Source organism: Salmo salar, chromosome ssa19 (genome assembly GCF_905237065.1).
Source record: "Salmo salar chromosome ssa19, Ssal_v3.1, whole genome shotgun sequence".
NCBI lineage: Eukaryota > Metazoa > Chordata > Actinopteri > Salmoniformes > Salmonidae > Salmo > Salmo salar.
Window position 1 is genome coordinate 72,515,911 of NC_059460.1, and position 19,939 is coordinate 72,535,849.

At 42.4% G+C, this 19,939-nt stretch overlaps 1 protein-coding gene across 2 annotated transcripts in view; it reads right to left on the reverse strand.

The window, feature by feature from the left end:
* The window catches only part of LOC106579556 (LIM zinc-binding domain-containing Nebulette), a 78,867-nt gene extending 73,365 nt beyond the window's left edge, over positions 1–5,502 (reverse strand). Inside the window, exons 1-2 of one of the 2 annotated variants that reach the window (XM_045702701.1) lie at positions 5,159–5,502; positions 3,405–3,499 (exon numbers count right to left, since the gene is read on the reverse strand). In XM_045702701.1, the coding sequence (XP_045558657.1) occupies positions 3,405–3,499; positions 5,159–5,227 (164 nt within the window). In that variant the 5' untranslated portion in view covers positions 5,228–5,502. The remainder of the gene's footprint in view (positions 1–3,404; positions 3,500–5,158) is intronic. The other variant, XM_014159582.2, reaches the window with a different exon arrangement.
* Between the last annotated feature and the right edge of the window lie 14,437 nt (positions 5,503–19,939).

A 19,939-nucleotide genomic window follows, 5' to 3' on the forward strand; every position in this document is an offset into this window, starting at 1 on the left:
TCACTGCCTCATATGGTAGAGTTATGGTATTCTGTAGACATTAAATATAAATATATTATGGAAATACAATATTTGTTTTGGTTTAAAACTATAAGGCACAGTACACCAGACAGACTTGGAAATGGGATTTATCTTTGCATCACCACTTTCTATTGAGAAGTCAGATTAAATAACATGATCTAATTATTCTAACTTAAAAAGAGATGGTAATTAAATATAAATATTTTAGAGAAATTTGCATTTAAAAGATGGAATTGGCATGACTGAACATAAGCCTTCCTCTACACTGCAATAACGCTATGCAGGAGTGGATGCTTAAATATGAATGATGAACTGGGAACTCAGTGTCACACAGCTTCATTTAAAAGAGCCAGGAATGGCAGATGAAATATTTTCTCATCCCCTGACATGTAATTGACCTCGCAGTATTCCTTGACCTACGATTAAGCGGAGGTGAACTCTGGAGTGAGTGACTCCTGGGTCTCATACCAACCCAGGACTGACTGTTAGTCACTCAGTATAAGACTAAAATATGTTGAAAATGTAAATGCAATGCACAACCTGTAAGATTTGAGAGTTTATTACAACCCATCATGACCTAAAATGCAACAGACATATAACATATGCATGCATACAGGGAGATACTGGAGAAACCAAGGGTTTATAATACCTAGACACAGAGGAAGCCAGTGGGAAAAGCATATATTCTTGCAACTTAGTAGATTCTGTCCCGAGACTCTGGAAGAGAAGCTTTACCCTGAAGGTCAAAGGCTAAGTAGCATTACTTTTTCCCAAAAGTTTCAGAGAGTGAAAGAGTGAGTAAAAGAGAGAGAGAGAGAGAGAGAGAGAGAGAGAGAGAGAGAGAGAGAGAGAGAGAGAGAGAGAGAGAGAGAGAGAGAGAGAGAGAGTCCAAAGAACCTTGGTTATTATAAGAACCTTTAAGGTACTGACCCAAGGTTTGGAAAGCGTGGGGGCGGTGTTTAAAAGAGTGAACCACTCCAACATATTGAGGAACACCTTCATTTCACTGATACTAATCACCATGACAAAGTGTGTGCCATTTTTCAAACATGCACAGCCATACACAAACGTTTGTTTGTTTTCAGGCACAGTTCAACATCCGTTGCTATGATCTTTCTATTGGCCCCGTCACGTAGGGAATACGGTCAGAGCACTAAAGGCATCTAGAGGCTATGGAGAGGTATAGTATCATAATTAAATAGATGGGCTTGGTTGAAACAAAGGCTACATTGTATTAGTCTCCCCCACTGGGAGAAGAAACAGCTTTATGGCCCTAAAAGTCAGGGTCATTTTCACCCAAAGCAGCCATAAAGTAAATGCTACAGGGTGTGTGAGGAGGGTAGGACAACGTGTGTTCTGTTTGCAGACTTAGAGGCTGTGTTTTGGTACACTCACCTGTATGGCTCTATAACACAGTCTTTTCTTGGGGACTTCTCTAAACAAATATGTTGAAATGACATGAAACAAGACTTTTGATGAAAAACAGTTTGGGCATTTCTACTGTGTGTCTGTACTGATAATACAGCAAATATATATTGTCTATGCCTTATATATTGTTCAAATGAAGGCTACATTGAATCAGCTCATTGGCAAGAGTGGTATGGACCACCTTTACATACAATCCTATCAATAACAATACAAGGACAGCAGATTAAATTCACTTTAAAATGTTATTGAAATGCTGGAGGTGTTCTTCTTGAACAAACTGCACTATACATCCACACTTCCACACTAGCATCAGAATCTGACCCTTAATCTCACCCACACTTGTTCAGCTAAGTGGGCGTGTATACTCCCCTTCCCTGCAGTTCTGAACAAGAGCTTGGTAGAGGTAACCCTGCAGTTCTGAACCAGAGCTTGGTAGAGGTAACCCTGCAGTTCTGAACCAGAGCTTGGTAGAGGTAACCCTGCAGTTCTGAACCAGAGCTTGGTAGAGGTAACCCTGCAGTTCTGAACCAGAGCTTGGTAGAGGTAACCCTGCAGTTCTGAACCAGAGCTTGGTAGATAACCCTGCAGTTCTGAACCAGAGCTTGGTAGAGGTAACCCTGCAGTTCTGAACCAGAGCTTGGTAGAGGTAACCCTGCAGTTCTGAACCAGAGCTTGGTAGAGGTAACCCTGCAGTTCTGAACCAGAGCTTGGTAGAGGTAACCCTGCAGTTCTGAACCAGAGCTTGGTAGAGGTAACCCTGCAGTTCTGAACCAGAGCTTGGTAGAGGTAACCCTGCAGTTCTGAACCAGAGCTTGGTAGAGGTAACCCTGCAGTTCTGAACCAGAGCTTGGTAGAGGTAACCCTGCAGTTCTGAACCAGAGCTTGGTAGAGGTAACCCTGCAGTTCTGAACCAGAGCTTGGTAGAGGTAACCCTGCAGTTCTGAACCAGAGCTTGGTAGAGGTAACCCTGCAGTTCTGAACCAGAGCTTGGTAGAGGTAACCCTGCAGTTCTGAACCAGAGCTTGGTAGAGGTAACCCTGCAGTTCTGAACCAGAGCTTGGTAGAGGTAACCAAGCACATGGGCTGTGCTTTATATAGAAAGAAGAAACAGTAATTGCACTCCTGTAATTGTGTGTGTATATATCCATCCATCCCTCTATCCATCCCTCTTTCCCTCTCTACCATCCCTCCCTCCCTCCCCCTCCCTCCCTCCCTCCCTCCCTCCCTCCCTGTATGAATCGTGTGCTACAAGAGCCTGTTATAAGCCAAGGGCTGTTTTTTTGAATGGTAAAGAGAAACACAAAGCAGAAAACTAGGCAGAAGCATTGGCTCTCCATCTCCTTTCATGCTGGGGGACTGAAATAGACTTGTTGTGCTCTCTGATAGAAGGCCCTAGTTCCCATGTTGTTCTATGCAACAGGCCAGTCTCCAGCCTACTCTTTTATTTCTCATCTGAGAGCTTTGCCCTAAAAAAGAGCCAGGGAAAACCAGACACGTCATGTGTGTGTTTCAGAAGTAACAAGCCTGAGATTACTGGTACATCACCCAGGCTTTGGAGACGAGGACAGTGCCTTTTCTCTCACATGCATGAACTAGCTCCCCTGTACTGTAACACTGACTTTTTAGGAAATTCTCATCTTGACTCACCTCCATTTTTTTATGTTCATGTGTAACCGGTGGGAATCGAACCTGGGTTTCAAGCTCACCAACCCAACGCCTTAACTATTAGACCAAGAGGACACCCTCAGCATCCGAGGGCGACAAAGTGTCAGGCAGGCGCACCTCATTCCGAGAGCATGATTCCAAATCACCTACACTATACATGCATTGCCCATTAATTCCCATGTGTCCATTCTCTACATACTCTACATCTCCACTTAATCAACAAAACTCTTTAAGACCCCTGACAAGCCCTAAAACCAAAGCAAATAATTAGCTATAGCAGCGACACTCACGCATTGCAGTAGGGCTTCTTATCGTAGCCTTTGTAGTTCTTCATGTTCAGAGTCATCTTACACACCTCGCAGTGGAAGCATCCTTTATGCCAATTCTGGAAAAGAAAACACAAATTATATTTCAAGTCAGTTTGACCTTGCACTGGTGCTCAAATCTAATCATTGTGAATGAATGGCTGTTCTTTTTTATTTAACTAGGCAAGTTAGTTAAGAACAAATTCTTATTTACAATGACGGTCTAGGAACACTGGGTTAACTGCCTTGTTCAGGGGCAGAACGACAGATTTTTACCTTGTCAGCTCGGGGATTTGCTCTAGAAACCTTTTGGTTACCGGCCCAACGCTCTAACCACTAGGCAACCTGCCGCCCCTCAGTTAGCTGGGAGGCGCAGAGATGACCGATATTCCAGATTTCTATTATCACAACCAAGGGGATTTTAAACAAAAACGACCAGTTTGTGAATTAATAAGGTCCTCAAGAAGAAAGGTTTATTAATTAAACAAAGGTTATCTATTTCAACTCATTCTGTGGAAATTACTGATTCTAAATTGAGTAAATAATTTTACTAAGAATTTATGTTTCTGATGTATAGGGTTCTGAGCTGTTGGCCTACAATAGGCCATGCATTTGGTTGCAGATATACCGGTGCTACGACTGTCCACTGGCGTTTCAGCCATGGATTTGTTTGGATGGGTGGCATACAGTATTCAGTGCCCATGATGTGTTCACGTGGATTGCATGTGCGTGATGTAATGTGTGTGTGACGTCCTCAGAAAGTGGGCCACATGGGTTCCATAGGGCCATATGGCCAGGACCAGGGTTTGGGGTTTAGGTAATGGGCAGGCCTGCGGAAAAAGTAGAGCCAAGGGTTGATGGTTTACTGTGTTCTCTGGCTTGGGTAATCATTTCTATTGAGGAACTTCCTGGAGTTCAAACATTGACCAGGGACTTAAACACTAAGTTAAATTAAGGGGTTGGGCTTTGACAACTTCGACATAAGGCGCTCACTCCTAAAGGACCTTTCTATTATTAAAAACGGTAATAATAGTAGTAGTAGTAGTAGTAGTAGTAGTAGTAGTAGTAGTAGTAGTAGTAGTATAGACCTAGGTCTGACAGAGAAAAAGAATGCAAAGTGGCTATTAATCGATCATTAACTAGTTGTAGGCCATATTCAACCATAAACCAGAATGCATATGTTGGTCAAGTGCACAAAAAGGACGAGCAGGTAAAAAATGAAAGGATCACACACAAGAAAATGCCAGTCATTCCCTATTGAGCAAATCTGAGAATATGTCCTTCAGGGGATAAAGGGTAAACTTGTAGGCTATCCCATCCCCTTGCCATGTCAATATGACGCTACATCATCAATATGATGCTCAATATCCTCCTACACTCATAGGAAAAAAGGTGCTATCTAGAACCTAAAAGGGTTCTTCAGCTGTCCCCATAGGAGATGGAACCCTTTTTCTGAGTGTATACTACAATAGATATGCCATTATAATACACATATCATGAGAGTAACACAAGCTAAACAAAACCACACAAAAAAACGAACTTTTGGTATAGTCAAATGTTGGCTATTATGGTTTTGTGCTTAGCAGTGCACTCGCTGTTCTGTAAAATTAGACTATGTGGCCAAAGAGAAGTTTGAATCAAAGTTTTAAAAAATCCACCAACAGGCTGCTGAAATACAGCGCAGTTAATTCTGATATAGACATAATCATAAGAGTGCATTGAAATTGTGATAATCTCACCTTGTCAAGGCAGTTGACTTTCTCCGTCGGATAGACAATTTTCCCACAGCGCGCACACGGAGGGTTCATTTTCAAATATGCGTCTTATTCCCCGCGACAATAAATCAAATGTATTAGTGTGCAAATAGTTCTTTGAAATCTGGTAACAGCTTTACTTCACATCCCGAGGTCAAGTCCGTAGAAATAAAGAAAGTAGCGCGTCTCTCAGAGTTCGCACAGTCACTACCCTGTCCTGAGTGGATGCCGCATTACAATTGAACAGACGTAAGCTGTGGCTGCTTGTGTGACACAGCACCTACCACGATCCAAGCTGTTTGATTCAGCGACAGCGCCAAGCCAAGACCACATGATGTTCCTGCATTCTTTATATTTGAGAGAGAGAGAGAGAGAGAGAGAGAGAGAGACGAGAGGCCAAACTAGGCAGCAAATGAAATTCAACATAAGCCTATTCAATTGAATGTACCGTTGAAAGCTGATGGATAGGCTAAAATTGTTGTCGTAGGCAACAAAAGATAAGCAATGTTGACTTGTTTACGTTGTGTCAAAGACCAAGCATCACATGAAAGGCTCCTTCACTTTGCAATCTTTTCATTTAAAAAAAGACTCCTAATTCTCTGTAGAACCATCCTTGTTTCCATCATCAGTGGCAATCCTAAATATGTGGACCAGCAGCACAACTGAAAGATGAGCACAGGCAGAAAATGTCCCATGGTAATTTGTGTGAAGACAAAGAGACTGGCAGCATTACATAACAAATTCAGTGGGAAGAAGATCAAAAGGATCCCATCCCGAGGATGAGCTGAAATATAGGCACGACCACATGCACACACATAGATCTAGAAATCCCAATCACAACAAACCACCTGAAAAAGTGTGTGTGCATCCCCATGTGCATTTGTAATTTGCAATAATTTCCCATCTTAAAAGCATTTTCAGCACAATACCCATACCAAATGACTCACTCTCTCATTATGGTCGACTGCAAACCATTTCCACCCCAGAGGTCTGTCCTGAAGTGACATAACAGCAGCAGTCAATCAATGAAGTGTTATGGGAAATAGAGGTTCGGCCTGTGTTTCAATCATTTGGGGAGTGCATGCCAGGCACACTGGACCCACTCCAATTTCCCTACCGCGCCAACCGATCCTCGGAAGATGGCATCACTATTCACACGGCAGTAACACATCTGGACAAGAGGAACACAGTGGCTTTGGAAAGTATTCAGAACCCTTGACTTTTTCCACATTTTGTTACTGCCTTATTCTGAAATTGATTAATTTGGCCTTTTTTTGCTTGTCAATCGACACACAATACCCCATAGCGAAAAAGCAAAAAAACAGGTTTTTAAAAATAAATAAAATGTAAATGATTTACATAAGTATTCAGACCCTTTACTCAGTACTTTGTTGAAGCACCTTTGGCAGCAATTACAGCATCAAGTCCTCTTGGGTATGATGCTACAAGCTTGGTACACGTGTATTTGGGGAGTTTCTCCCATTATTCTCTGCAAATCCTCTCAAGCTCTGTCAGGTTGGATGGGGAGTGTTGCTGCACAGCTATTTTCAGGTCTCTCCAAACAGTTCAATCTTGGTTTCATCAGGCCAGAGAATCTTGTTTCTCATGGTCTGAGAGTCTTTAGGTGCCTTTTGGCAAACTCCAAGCAGGCTGTCATGTGCCTTTTACTGAGGACTGGCTTCCATCTGATCACTCTACCATAAAGGCCTGATTTGTGGCGTGCTGCAGAGATGGTTGTCCTTCTGGAAGTTTCTCCCATCACCACAGAGGAACTCTAGGGCTCTGTCAGAGTGACCATCGGGTTCTTGGTCACCTCCCTGACCAAAGCCCTTCTCCCCCGATTGCTCAGTTCAGCTGGGTGGACAGCTCTAGGAAGAGTCTTGGTGGTTCCAAACTTCTTCCATTTAAGAATGATTGGAGGCCCCTGTGTTCTTGGGGACCTTTAATGCTGCAGAAATGTTTTGGTAGCCTTCCCCAGATCTGTGACTCGACACAATCATGTCCAATCAATTGAATTTACCCCAGGTGATTGGAGTCCACCTGTGCACCTGAGCTCAATTTCAAGTCTCATAGAAAAGAGTCTGAATACTATCAGTACCAGTCAAAAGTTTGGACACACCTACTCATTCCAGGATTTTTCTTTATTTTTTACATTGTAGAATAATAGTGAAGACATCAAAACTATGAAGTAACCAAAAAAGTGTTAAACAAATCAAAATATATTTATATTTGAGATTCTTCTAAGCTGCCACCTTTTGCCTTGATGACAGCTTTGCACACAATTGGCATTCTCTCAACCAGCTTACTGAGGTAGTCACCAGGAATGCATTTCAATGAACAGGTGTGCCTTGTTAAAAATTACGTTGTGGAATTTCTTTCCTTTTTAATGCATTTGAGCCAATGAGTTGTGTTGTGACAAGGTAGGGGTGGTACACACACGCATAAACTGCAGCAAAAAAAAGAAAACGCCCTCTCACTGTCAACTGCATTTATTTTCATCAAACTTAACATGTGCAAATATTTGTATGAACATAACAAGAGTCAACAACAGACATAAACTGAACTGAGATAAACTGAACAAGTTCCACAGACATGTCACTAACAGAAATGGAATAATGTGTCCCTGAACAATGGGGGGGGGGGGTCAAAATCAAAAGTAGCAGTCAGTATCTGGTGCATCTTCTCCTCATGGACTGCACCAGATTTGTCAGCTCTTGCTGTGAGATGTTACCCCACTCTTCCACCAAGGCACCTGCAAGTTCCCGGACATTTCTAGGGGGAAGGGCCCTAGCCCTCACCCACCAATCCAACAGGTCCCAGATGTGCTCAATGGGATTGAGATCCAGGCTCTTCACTGGCCATGGCAGAACACTGACATTCCTGTCTTGCGGGAAATCACACACAGAACGAGCAGTACGGCTGGTAGCATTGTCATGCTCGAGGGTCATGTCAGGATGAGCCTGCAGGAAGGGTACCACATGAGGAAGGAGAATGTCTTCCCTGTAACGAACAGCGTTACAGAGCATGACGGACCCTCCACCTCCAAATCGATCCCGCTCCAGAGTACAGGCCTCGGTGTAACGCTCATTCCTTCGACGATAAATGCGAATCCGACCATCACCCCTTGTGAGACAAAACCGCGACTCATCAGTGAAGAGCACTTTTTGCCAGTCCTATCTGGTCCAGCGGCGGTGGGATTGTGCCCATAGGCGACGTTGTTTGCCAGTGATGTCTGGTGAGGACCTGCCTCACAACAGGCCTACAAGCCCTCAGTCCAGCCTCTCTCAGCCTATTGCGGACAGTCTGACCACTGATGGAGGGATTGTGCATTCCTGGTGTAACTCGGGCAGTTGTTGTTGCCATCCTGTACCTGTCCCACACGTGTGATGTTCTGATGTACCGATCCTGTGCAGGTGTTTTTACACGTGGCCTGCCACTGCGAGGACGATCAGCTGTTTGTCCTGTCTCCCTGTAGCGCTGTCTTAGGCGTCTCACAGTACGGACATTGCAATTTATTGCCCTGGCCACATCTGCAGTCCTCATGCCTCCTTGCAGCATGCCTAAAGCATGTTCACGCAGATGAGCAGGGACCCTGGACATCTTTCTTTTGGTGTTTTTCAGAGTCAGTAGAAAGGCCTTTTTAGTGTCCTAAGTTTTCATAACTGTGACCTTAATTGCCTACCATCTGTAAGCAGTTAGTGTCTTAACGACCGTTCCACAGGTGCATGTTCATTAATTGTTTATGGTTCATTGAACAAGCATGGGAAACAGTGTTTAAACCCTTTACAATGAAGATATGTGAAGTTATTTGGATTTTTACGAATTATCTTTGAAAGACAGGGTCCTGAAAATGGGACATTTCTTTTTTTACTGACTTATATAGGCCACGTATGTATATATATATATATATATATATATATATATATATATATATATATATATATATAAGAACAGCTCAAATAAGCAAAGAGAAATGACAGTCCATCTTTACTTTAAGACATGAAGGTCAGTCAATCCAGAAAATGTCATGAACTTTGAAAGTTTCTTCAAGTGCAGTCACAAAAACCAAAAGGCGCTATGATGAAACTGCCTCTCATGAGGACCGCCACAGGAAAGGAAGACCCAGAGTTACCTCTGATGCAGAGAAGTTCATTAGAGTTACCAGCCTCAGACATCGCCAATTAACTGCAACTCAGATTGCAGCCGAAATAAATGCTTCACAGAGTAACTGAACAGTTGATGCTGCAATGTGTCTGAGGAGACCGCATGAAATCAGGCCTTCATGGTCGAATTTCTGCAAAAAGGACACCAATTAGAAGAAGAGACTTGCTTGGGCCAAGAAACAGGAGCAATGGACATTAGACCGGTGGAAATCTGTCCTTTGGTCTGATTAGTCCAAATTTGACATGTTTGGTTCCAACAGCCTTGTCTTTCTGAGACGTAGAGTAGGTGAACAGATGATCTCCGCATGTGTGGTTCCCACCGTGAAGCATGAAGGAGGTAGGGTGATGGTGTAGGGGTGCTTTGCTGGTGACACTGTCAGTGATTTACTTAGAATTCAAGGCACACTTAACCAGCATGGCTACCAGAGTATTCTGCAGCAATATGCCATCCCATCTGATTTGGAATTAGTGGGACTATCACCTGTTTTTCAACAGGACAATGACCCAAAACATACCTCCGGGCTGTGTAAGGACTACTTGACCAAGAAGGAGAGTGATGGAGTGCTGCATGAGATGACCTGGCCTCCACAATCACCCAACCTCAACCCAATTGAGATGGTTTGGGATGACTTGGACTGCAGAGTGAAGGAAAAGCAGCCAACAAGTGCTCAGCATATGTGGGAACTCCTTCAAGACTGTTGGAAAAGCATTCCAGGTGACTACCTCATGAAGCTGGTTGAGAGAATACCAAGAGTGTGCAAAGCTGTCATCAAGGCAAAGGTTGGCTACTTTGAAAAATCTCAAATATAAAATATATTTTGATTAGCTTTTTTTTCATAGTTTTGATGTCTTCACTATTATTCTACAATGTAGAAAATAGTAAAAATAAAGAAAAACCCTTGAATAAGTAGGTGCATCCACACTTTTGACTGGTACTGTATATGTATATAAATAAAATAAAAATATATACATGTATAAAATTATTGTAATAGCAAAGGTATAGTTTGGCAGTTGAAAACATTATTGGCATTGTTGAATTTGATTTTCATAATGGGTTTGTTAGCTAAACTAGCAAGTCTATTTCTTGAGGCCCTGTGCGTTATTTGGAAAATAATGCAACTCCGTGGAAGGTCAGTTCAACTCTGCTAGCGCGTCGTGGAACACACGTTCCACGTTGTAAATTTCACTTGAACGACCTCCAAGTGAGAAACTCTGAGAAAATGCTGTTACCCTACTCAAGTTGCCGAGTTGTGACGTTTCACCACTGACCTTTTATCCTTTAAACCAAAAGATGACAACAAATCATTTGACAATTGCAACCTTATCAATATGGAGAATGTTGCTAGTTTAAGCAAGCTAGCTAACTTTATTTTTTAGCTATCTAGCTACAATCTTATTTTTCGGACTTCAAAGGCAGGTGAACACATTCATGTCGGACTTCCCACTTCCCCATTTCCCACGAGCAGATGAAGTCACCCTTATCTTTAAGCATGACATTCATTAGCTTCCACTGAGAAAATAAATCACAGTGATTAGTTAGGACTTGCATGAAAGTGGTGTCGATTTTAACACTTTTTCATATAATCTTAATAGGCCTACACCACAACTTCTCAGATTAATGAAATGTGTAGTCTAGGTTTACCCATCCCTCCTTCTGAAGAGGTACCTTTCTGCAAGCTTTCTCCCCAACCCTTAGCTAGGACACCTGATTCTACTGCTCATTAGAACCTTGATTAGCGTTAACGAGGTGTGTAATGATGGGGTTGAAGCAAAAGCTTACTTACCCAGTAGCTCTCCAGCAGGATCCAGAAGAAAAACAAACTCCACCTTCTCTGATGACAAACTCCATCGCTAGGATGAAGTACTGCAGGGACACGTCTTCGTGCAGCAGAATCAAATTAATGATCCTTTTGTGGACTATGTCTGGTGGGGATAATAAAATGCTCATCAGTCATCTGCAATCATGGAATATACATTGGATCTTTCTTATGACACTAGTCCAACCATACAATGTCACACAACTCCAATTTATGTCCACATCACAGCTCATAATATAGTGATGCATCACAGAAGACGAGGTCACCGTAATTCACTGGTACAGTAAAGGCTCGCTGTCTGTCATCAGATGGTATAATCCTACAGAATAATCCTACAGAAATATGTGACATGCAGGCCTTTTTTGCGGCAAATCAGTTATTTTAGGGCTGGGCTGGAAAAAAAGCCTTCAACACCTTGTGGGTCTCTGGGACCAGAGCTGATTGATTGGTCAACATGGTTAATTAATAGTAGTGGAGAAACCAGACGGTTCGACAGAGAGAGAACAGGCTGGTAGACAAGATTAATCCTGTGAGGTCCTAAAGTGACATAAGAGCAGAAGTCAATCAATGAAGTGTTATGGTAAATAGAGGTTATTGAGGAATAGATAGGCCTATTGATTGTAACAGGCAGCAGGATCCAAGCCATGGAAGAGGACGCAGCATGGCAAGGGCCTACTAAGATTGTATAAAATAACCTATTTAAAATCAAGGCAAAGCAAAAGTCTATCCCTATATTATTTTAAGCCTTCTGTTTCTATGATGTTAATTTTTAATTTGACTCATCACACAGCACTGTAGCCCATGATAGTGATAATGCCAGAGACGCTAGAAACCAGTGTTCTCAGAAATGACACGGTCGTGGTGCGCTCCCGAGTGGCTGATAATGGTAAAATAATTGAGTCTGATACATCGTATACGTCAGTCGGCTACATTATCTGTTTGGTTCAACAGCTCAAATACGGCATCTTCTTATTTATATATCTCGGGAAAACTAGTAAAAAAGTTGGGAATTCATTGTGATAGTTCACGAAGTCTGTTCTGCTATTAAATTAAACGTGTGCCTTATGATGTCTCGGCTGTCTATGATAGGGGCCTATTTCTAATGCACTGCCAAGTTCTCCAAATAGATCACAAATATTTCCAAAAAATATAGTATCAATTTCAGCTAGCAATAATTGTACTAAATGCAATGGTGGAACAAATATGTAGTTTCCATACTGGTTTTTACAATTTCACCAACCATGACTAAAAACGAACTATATGCGTCCCATGTCCATTTACAAATAAGCATGGCAAAGCATTGGACTCTCGACGGGTCAGATTGCAGTGGGTTCATACGATTGATTGTCAGTGAGGAGTGCTTGATAGTGACCCCAATCCGTTCTCTACACAATTTGATTTGGTCTTTTGGAAAATAGAAGTAACGGGTTTCACGTAACTTGCATAGACGGATATGTATATTATCACACACCTTGTAATACTAATAGTTGTAACTTCAGAAAAGCAATATATACTCAAATATTTGCCTGCATTAAATCTAACAAAAACTAACTGGACCCAGAACCATATCTATAGGTCAAGCCGTCAACTTATCCCCACTAACAACGAAACAAAATTTGTATTTCGCCAATTTACTTTACTAGCCAATACAAACGCTTGTATTTTTTCAGCTCATGAATATTCAACTTAATTCCCAGCGTGCAACACGGCTGTATGCTTGTGTTTGCAAACGCATTCCTAACATGCAGTTAAACATAAATTACGTAAGAGCGTAAAAATGAAACGTGAAAACATCTAATTCTACACACGATGTGCTAATAATACAGTCTGTAACCATTACCCAAAACGTCGACGCTGTAGAACGGTATAAATACCATACGATGACACCCTTTCCCCGGCTGGTCCGAACGCAGTGGGAATTACACTTGATTGGTTCAGTCAGTTACAAAAATCCTTGTTTCTTCTCTGCCCCCTCCCACTGTAGACCTTGACTAGCCTTTTGCTTGGGCAAAAATTATTGTTACGTTACCACTATAAAAACACATTAAATAGCGTATGAATCTTTTGCCTTCTGCAATCTCTTCTTTGTGTATGTCTAAGGTCTTTTGGTCTGTCCAGCACCAACTGTGCGTACTATTTAAAAAGGACGTCTTTGCTATTACAAGATAACATGCATTTGACAGACTGGTAGCTCATCTTTTACAAGGGTAATTTTATCTTTCTAAAGAAGTGGATGGCTGCAAACTTTCTACTTTTAAACTCGGACAAAACAGAGATGCTTGTTCTAGGTCCCAAGAAACAAAGAGATCTTCTGTTGAATCTGACAATTAATCTGGATGGTTGTACAGTCGTCTCAAATAAAACTGTGAAGGACCTCGGTGTTACTCTGGACCCTGATCTCTCTTTTGAAGAACATATCAAGACTGTTTCAAGGACAGCTTTTTTCCATCTACGTAACATTGCAAAAATCTGAAACTTTCTGTCCAAAAATGACGCAGAAAAATTAATCCATGCTTTTGTTACTTCTAGGCTGGACTACTGCAATGCTCTACTTTCCGGCTACCCGGATAAAGCACTAAATAAACTTCAGTTAGTGCTAAATACGGCTGCTAGAATCCTGACTAGAACCAAAAAATTGGATCATATTACTCCAGTGCTAGCCTCCCTACACTGGCTTCCTGTTAAGGCAAGGGCTGATTTCAAGGTTTTACTGCTAACCTACAAAGCATTACATGGGCTTGCTCCTACCTATCTTTCCGATTTGGTCCTGCCGTACATACCTACACGTACACTACGGTCACAAGACGCAGGCCTCCTAATTGTCCCTAGAATTTCTAAGCAAACGGCTGGAGGTAGGGCTTTCTCCTATAGAGCTCCATTTTTATGGAATGGTCTGCCTACCCATGTGAGAGACGCAGACTCAGTCTCAACCTTTAAGTCTTTACTGAAGACTTATCTCTTCAGTAGGTCCTATGATTAAGTATAGTCTGGCCCAGGAGTGTGAAGGTGAGCGGAAAGGCTGGAGCAACGAACCGCCCTTGCTGTCTCTGCCTTGCTGGTTCCCCTCTCTCCACTGGGATTCTCTGCCTCTAACCCTATTACAGGGGCTGAGTCACTGGCGTACTGGTGTTCTTCCATGCCGTCCATGGGAGGGGTGCGTCACTTGAGTGGGCTGAGTCACTGACGTGGTCTTCCTGTCTGGGTTGGCGCCCCCCCCCTTGGGTTGTGCCGTGGCGGAGATCTTTGTGGGCTATACTCGGCCTTGTCTTAGGACGGGAAATTGGTGGTTGGAGACATCCCTCTAGTGGTGTGGGGGCTGTGCTTTGGCAAAGTGGGTGGGGTTATATCCTGAGTCAATACATGTCAGAAACATCTTTGGCAGCAATTACAGGTGTGAGCCTTTTTAGGTACATTTCTAAGGGTGGCTTGCACCAACATGGATTAACTCTTAAACTGGGTTAAATCAAGGTTAATCTATTAATCGTGTTGCACCAAATGTTAAACTTAGTTTTAAATTAATCATAGTTAAATTAAATCCTTCCTCTAATATAAGTTTAGTTTTCACTTTAAACCTAGATACATTTTACGCCTGTTGCTCAATAAAAAAAAATGAATATACATTTAGATTGGAGATGAATTCTAAACTGCCACTTGATATGGTTTAACTGCCAAAATGGCAGCATATCTACTGCGGGAGACCAAAACGTCAGAGTTCCTCAGAGAATAATTAGAGACAGGTTAAATCCTGTTGAATTTTATGATAATGATGAGTTTTCAAGGAGATACTGCTTCTCCAAGGACTCTGTTATGCAACTGAAAAGAAATGTTGGACAAACCATGAACCATGGGAGTGATAGGAACGAGGCTGTACCCCCACTACATCAGCTCGTCGTGGCCCTACGGTTCTATGCAACTGGATGTTTCCAGATGGTGGATGGGGACCTTTTTGGATTTCACAAGTCAACCGTTTGCAGGATTGGAGTCAGAGTGTCCAGTGCTATTGCCAGTCTGAAGAATCAATACATAAGGTTCAATCCTACAGAGGAAACAGCAGCTGGATTTTACAAGACAGCTAGATTCCCAGGTGTACTAGGGGCAATAGACTGTACACACATTCCTATTCCCAACCCTGGTGGCGAGAATGGAGAACTATTCCGTGACAATGGATATGCCTGTCGTGGGTACCTTAGCACTCCCTTTTTAAACCGCCAGACATCTGAAAAGAGAGAATACAACACATCTCATATCCTGAAAAGATGTCTCATAGAGTTTTTGGAGTGTGGAAAAAAATATTACAGTGCCTACAGGAGGGGCTCCGCACGAAGATGGACACTACACTGACAATCATTATTGCAGTAGCAGTTCTGTATAACTTTGGCAGGAGACTGAGGATGACCTACCTGAGGAATTTAAATTAATACAAATTAAGTAGTACAACAAAGCTCTGCTTAATTATAAACCTAGATTTACAAAACCTACATTAGCTCTAATCATAGATTAATTTAAGCCATGTGGGTGCAACCCACCCTAAAAGCTTTATACAACTGTGTTGTGCAATATTAGTCCATTACATAAATATAAATGAAGCATGTAAAGTGTTGGTCCCATGTTTCATGAGATAAATTAAAATATCACAGAAATGTTCCATACGCACAAATATCTTATTTCTCAAAAATGTTGTGCACAAATGTGTTTACATCCCTGTTAGTGAGCATTTCACCTTCGCCAAGATAATCCATCCACCTGACAGATGTGGCATATCAAGAAACTGATTAAACAGCATGATCATTACAGAGGTGCACCTTGTGCTGGGGACAATAAAAGGCCACTCTACAATGTGCAGTTTTATCACACAACACAATGCCACAGATATCTCAAGTTCTAAGGGAGCGTGCGATTGGCATGCTGTTGCCAGAGAATTTAATGTTAATTTATCTACCATAAACCGCCTCCAACGTCATTTTAGGCACAGTGTAACCACGCCAGCCTAGGAGCTCCACATCCGGTTTCTTCCCCTGCTGAGACCAGCCAACCAGACAGCTGATGAAACTGTGGGTTTGCACAACCAAATAATTTCTGCACAAACTGTCAGAAACCGTCATAGAGAGACCGTTACAAGATCCTGAGGCCCATTGTCGTGCAATTCATCCATCACCAACACCTCACGTTTAAGCATGATAATGCACGGCCCCATGTCGCAAAGATCTGTCCACAAATCCTTGAAGCTAAAAATGTCCCAGTTCTTCCATGGCCTGCATACTCACCAGACATGTCACCCATTGAGCATGTTTGGGATGCTCTGGTTCGACGTGTACGACAGCGTGTTCCAGTTCCCACCAATATCCAGAATCTTCTCACAGCCATTGAAGAGGGGTGGGACAACATTCCACAGGCCACAATCAACAGCCTGATCAACTCTATGCGTAGGAGATGTCACACTGCAAGAGTCAAATTGTGGTCAAGTTTCAAGTTTTTATGTCACATGCACAAGTACAGTGAAATGCCTTTCTTGGAAACTCAAAACCCAACAATTCAATGATCAATAACGTAATACTAGAAGAAAAAAAGTAAAAATAAATAAGAACACAGTTTGTAAGTAAGCATACTATATAAAGGGTCAGTTCCAATACAATATTTACAATGTGCAGGGATACTGCAGTGATGGAGGTAGATATGTATAGGGGTAAGGTGACTAGGCAACAGGATGTAAGATAAACAGAGTAGCAGCAGCTTGTATGTGAGTGTGTGTGTGTGTGTGTGTGTGTGTACAGTCAGTATAAATGTATGTGCATATTATGTGTGAGTGATCAGATGATTGAGTGTGTGTGTGTGTGTGCATAGAGACAGTGCAAAAATAAAATGGTCAATAAAGTTACAAGGTTAACACAGTCCATGTAGCTACTTTGTTAGCTATTTATCTATCTCATTGCTTGGGGATAGAAGCTGTTCAAGAGCCTGTTGGTGCCAGACTTGATGCACTGGTATTGCTTGCCGTGCGGAAGCAGAAAAAAAAAGTCTATGGCTTGGCTGGTTGGAGTCTTTAACGATTTTCCTACCACACCACCTCATATAGATGTCCTGGATGGCAGGGAGCTCAGCCCCAGTGATGTACTGAGCTGTCCGCACCACCCTCCGTAGCGCCATGTGATCGAGGGCCATACCAGGCACTGATGAAGCCAGTCAAAATGCTCTCAATGGTAAAGCTGTAGAACGTTTTGAGGATTTTTTATTTCACCTTTATTTATCCAGGTAGGCTAGTTGAGAACAAGTTCTCATTTACAACTGCGACCTGGCCAAGATAAAGCAAAGCAGTGCGACAAAAACAACACAGAGTTACACATAGAATAAACAAAAGGGATTTGAGGGCCTATGCCACTTTTTGCCAACCTTTTCAGACTTTTTGTTTTAAAGGTATCTTTGCATATCTGCATTCCCAGTCATGTGAAATACATAGATTTGGGCCTAATGGAATTATTTCAATTGACTGATTTCCTTATATGAACTGTAACTCAGTAAAATCTTTGACATTTTTGCATGTTGTGTTTATATTTTTGTTCAATGTATTTTCATAATTCTTCAAGCTCTGTCAAGGTGTTGGGGATCACGGCTAGACAATTTTCAAGTGTTGCCATGGATATTCAAGCAGATTTAAGTCAAAACTGTGACTTGGCCACTGAGGAACATTCACTGTCTTCTTGGTAAGCAACTCCAGTGTAGATTTGGCCTTGTGTTGTTGGTTTTTGTCCTGCTGAAAGGTCAATTCCTCTCCCAGTGTCTGGTGTAAAGCAGACTGAAGAAAGGAATTCCTCTAGGATTTTGCCTGTGCTTAGCTCCATCCCGTTTCTTTTTATCCTGAAATAACTTCAAAGTAATTGCCGATGTCAAGCATACCCATACCATGATGCAACCATGATAAAGCCCCGCCTTATCTCAGCTCACTGGTCACCATAGCAGCACCACCTGTAGCACACGCTCCAGCAGGTATATTTCACTGGTCACCCCCAAAGCCAATTCTTCCTTTGGCCACCTTTCCTTCCAGTTCTCTGCTGCCAATGATTAGAATGAATTGCAAAAATCACTGAAGCTGGAGACTCATAACTCCCTCACTAACTTTAAGCACCAGCTGTCAGAGCAGCTCACAAATCACTGCACCTGTACGTAGCCCATCTGTAAATAGCCCATCCAATTACCTCATCCCTATACAGTTATTTTTTTATATATTTTATTTTGCTCCTTTGCACCCCAGTAACTCTACCTGCACATTCACCATTCATCCATTGAACTCTGTAACTGTTTTAAAATCACCAATGGCCTCATGGTAACATCTCTGAGCAGTTTTATTCCTGTCCTGCAGCTCAGTTCAGAAGGACGTCTGTATCTTTGATGTGTCTGGGTAGGGCTGTTGCGGTCATGAAATTTTGTCAGCAGGTTATTGTCATGCAAAAGCCTGCTGGCTCACAATAATTGAACATGAATTAACATAAACACGTTTAGCATCTCCAGGCTCCAGGTATAAAAGCCGCATAGAAACCTCTGATGCGCTCCTTTGGAACATCTACATTTACAAAAGTCTAATAAATCAATTGAATATACAACATCACAATAAATCCATTATTTATTTTAGGCAGGGCTAAAGAAACATGATATGAAGAACATGTATTTCAGAAGAACAGAATATGAGTTGGCCTACTGTATGTTATCTGGCGACGCGCCATACCATGAGTTTGTTCATTTAGCAGACAATATAGTGTTTCCTTATGAGTGTCCCATCTGCTCCTGCAACGCCCTCTACTGCTCATCCTGTGTCTCCTTGACCTGCCGCCACTCCCCCAGTACGCTCTCCCTCTCTCTCTGTGTGTGTATGTGTGTGTGATTGTGTGGGCAGAGACAGGTGTGCTGGAGTCAGAGCAGATCCCCACCAGCTGCAACCTGTTCCATAATCAAGACCTTTACAAATACTCAGCCCTGCCACTTCCACACTGCCAGATTGTAATCTCAGCCCTGTCTCCGGTCCCCGTCTCCAGTTCCACGTCTCGTCATCCTGCTTCTCTGTCCTGAATTCCCCACTCTACTACTCTCTTGGATTTCCCTCCGGACCTGCTTACCCTGTCCCAACCCCTCTCGCTCCAGCCTCAGCCTCCACACCTGGTTTCCTGCAACCCACCCGAGCTTCCCCTGACCTGCACTCCATCTCCCCCCTGTGTTTCAATAAATACATTGGTTACTAAATCCCAGTCTCTTCGTCTGAGTCTGCTCTTGGGTTCCCTTGTTCCACTTCGCGTAACAATGAGTCCCGTGCCATTATTTTATAGTAAGAAGAATACAATTGAACTTAGATGAATAAAATAAATGGACATTTTTCCCATTCCGGAGCGAGAGTGCGCTCATATGAAGTGGCTATGTTGAGCTTAAAAGTGATCATTTGAAAAATAGGTCCTCTAAACTAGATTGAGTTATTTGGCAACTTTAATTGTGAATGATACAAACCTTAGAATACATTAGAAATAAGAAAAAAACTAACTTGACCAAAGGTAAGTGGACACCTGCTCGTCAAACATCTCATTCCAAAATCATGTGCATTAATATGGCGTTGGTCCCCCCCTTTGCTGCGATTACAGCCTCCACTCTTCTGGGAAGGCTTTCCACTAGATGTTGGGACATTGTTGCAGGGACTTCCATTCAGCTACAAGAGCTTTAGTGAGGTCAGGCACTGATGTTGGGCGATTAGGTCTGGCTCGCAGTCAGCGTTCCAATTCATCCCAAAGGTGATCGATGGGGTTGAGGTC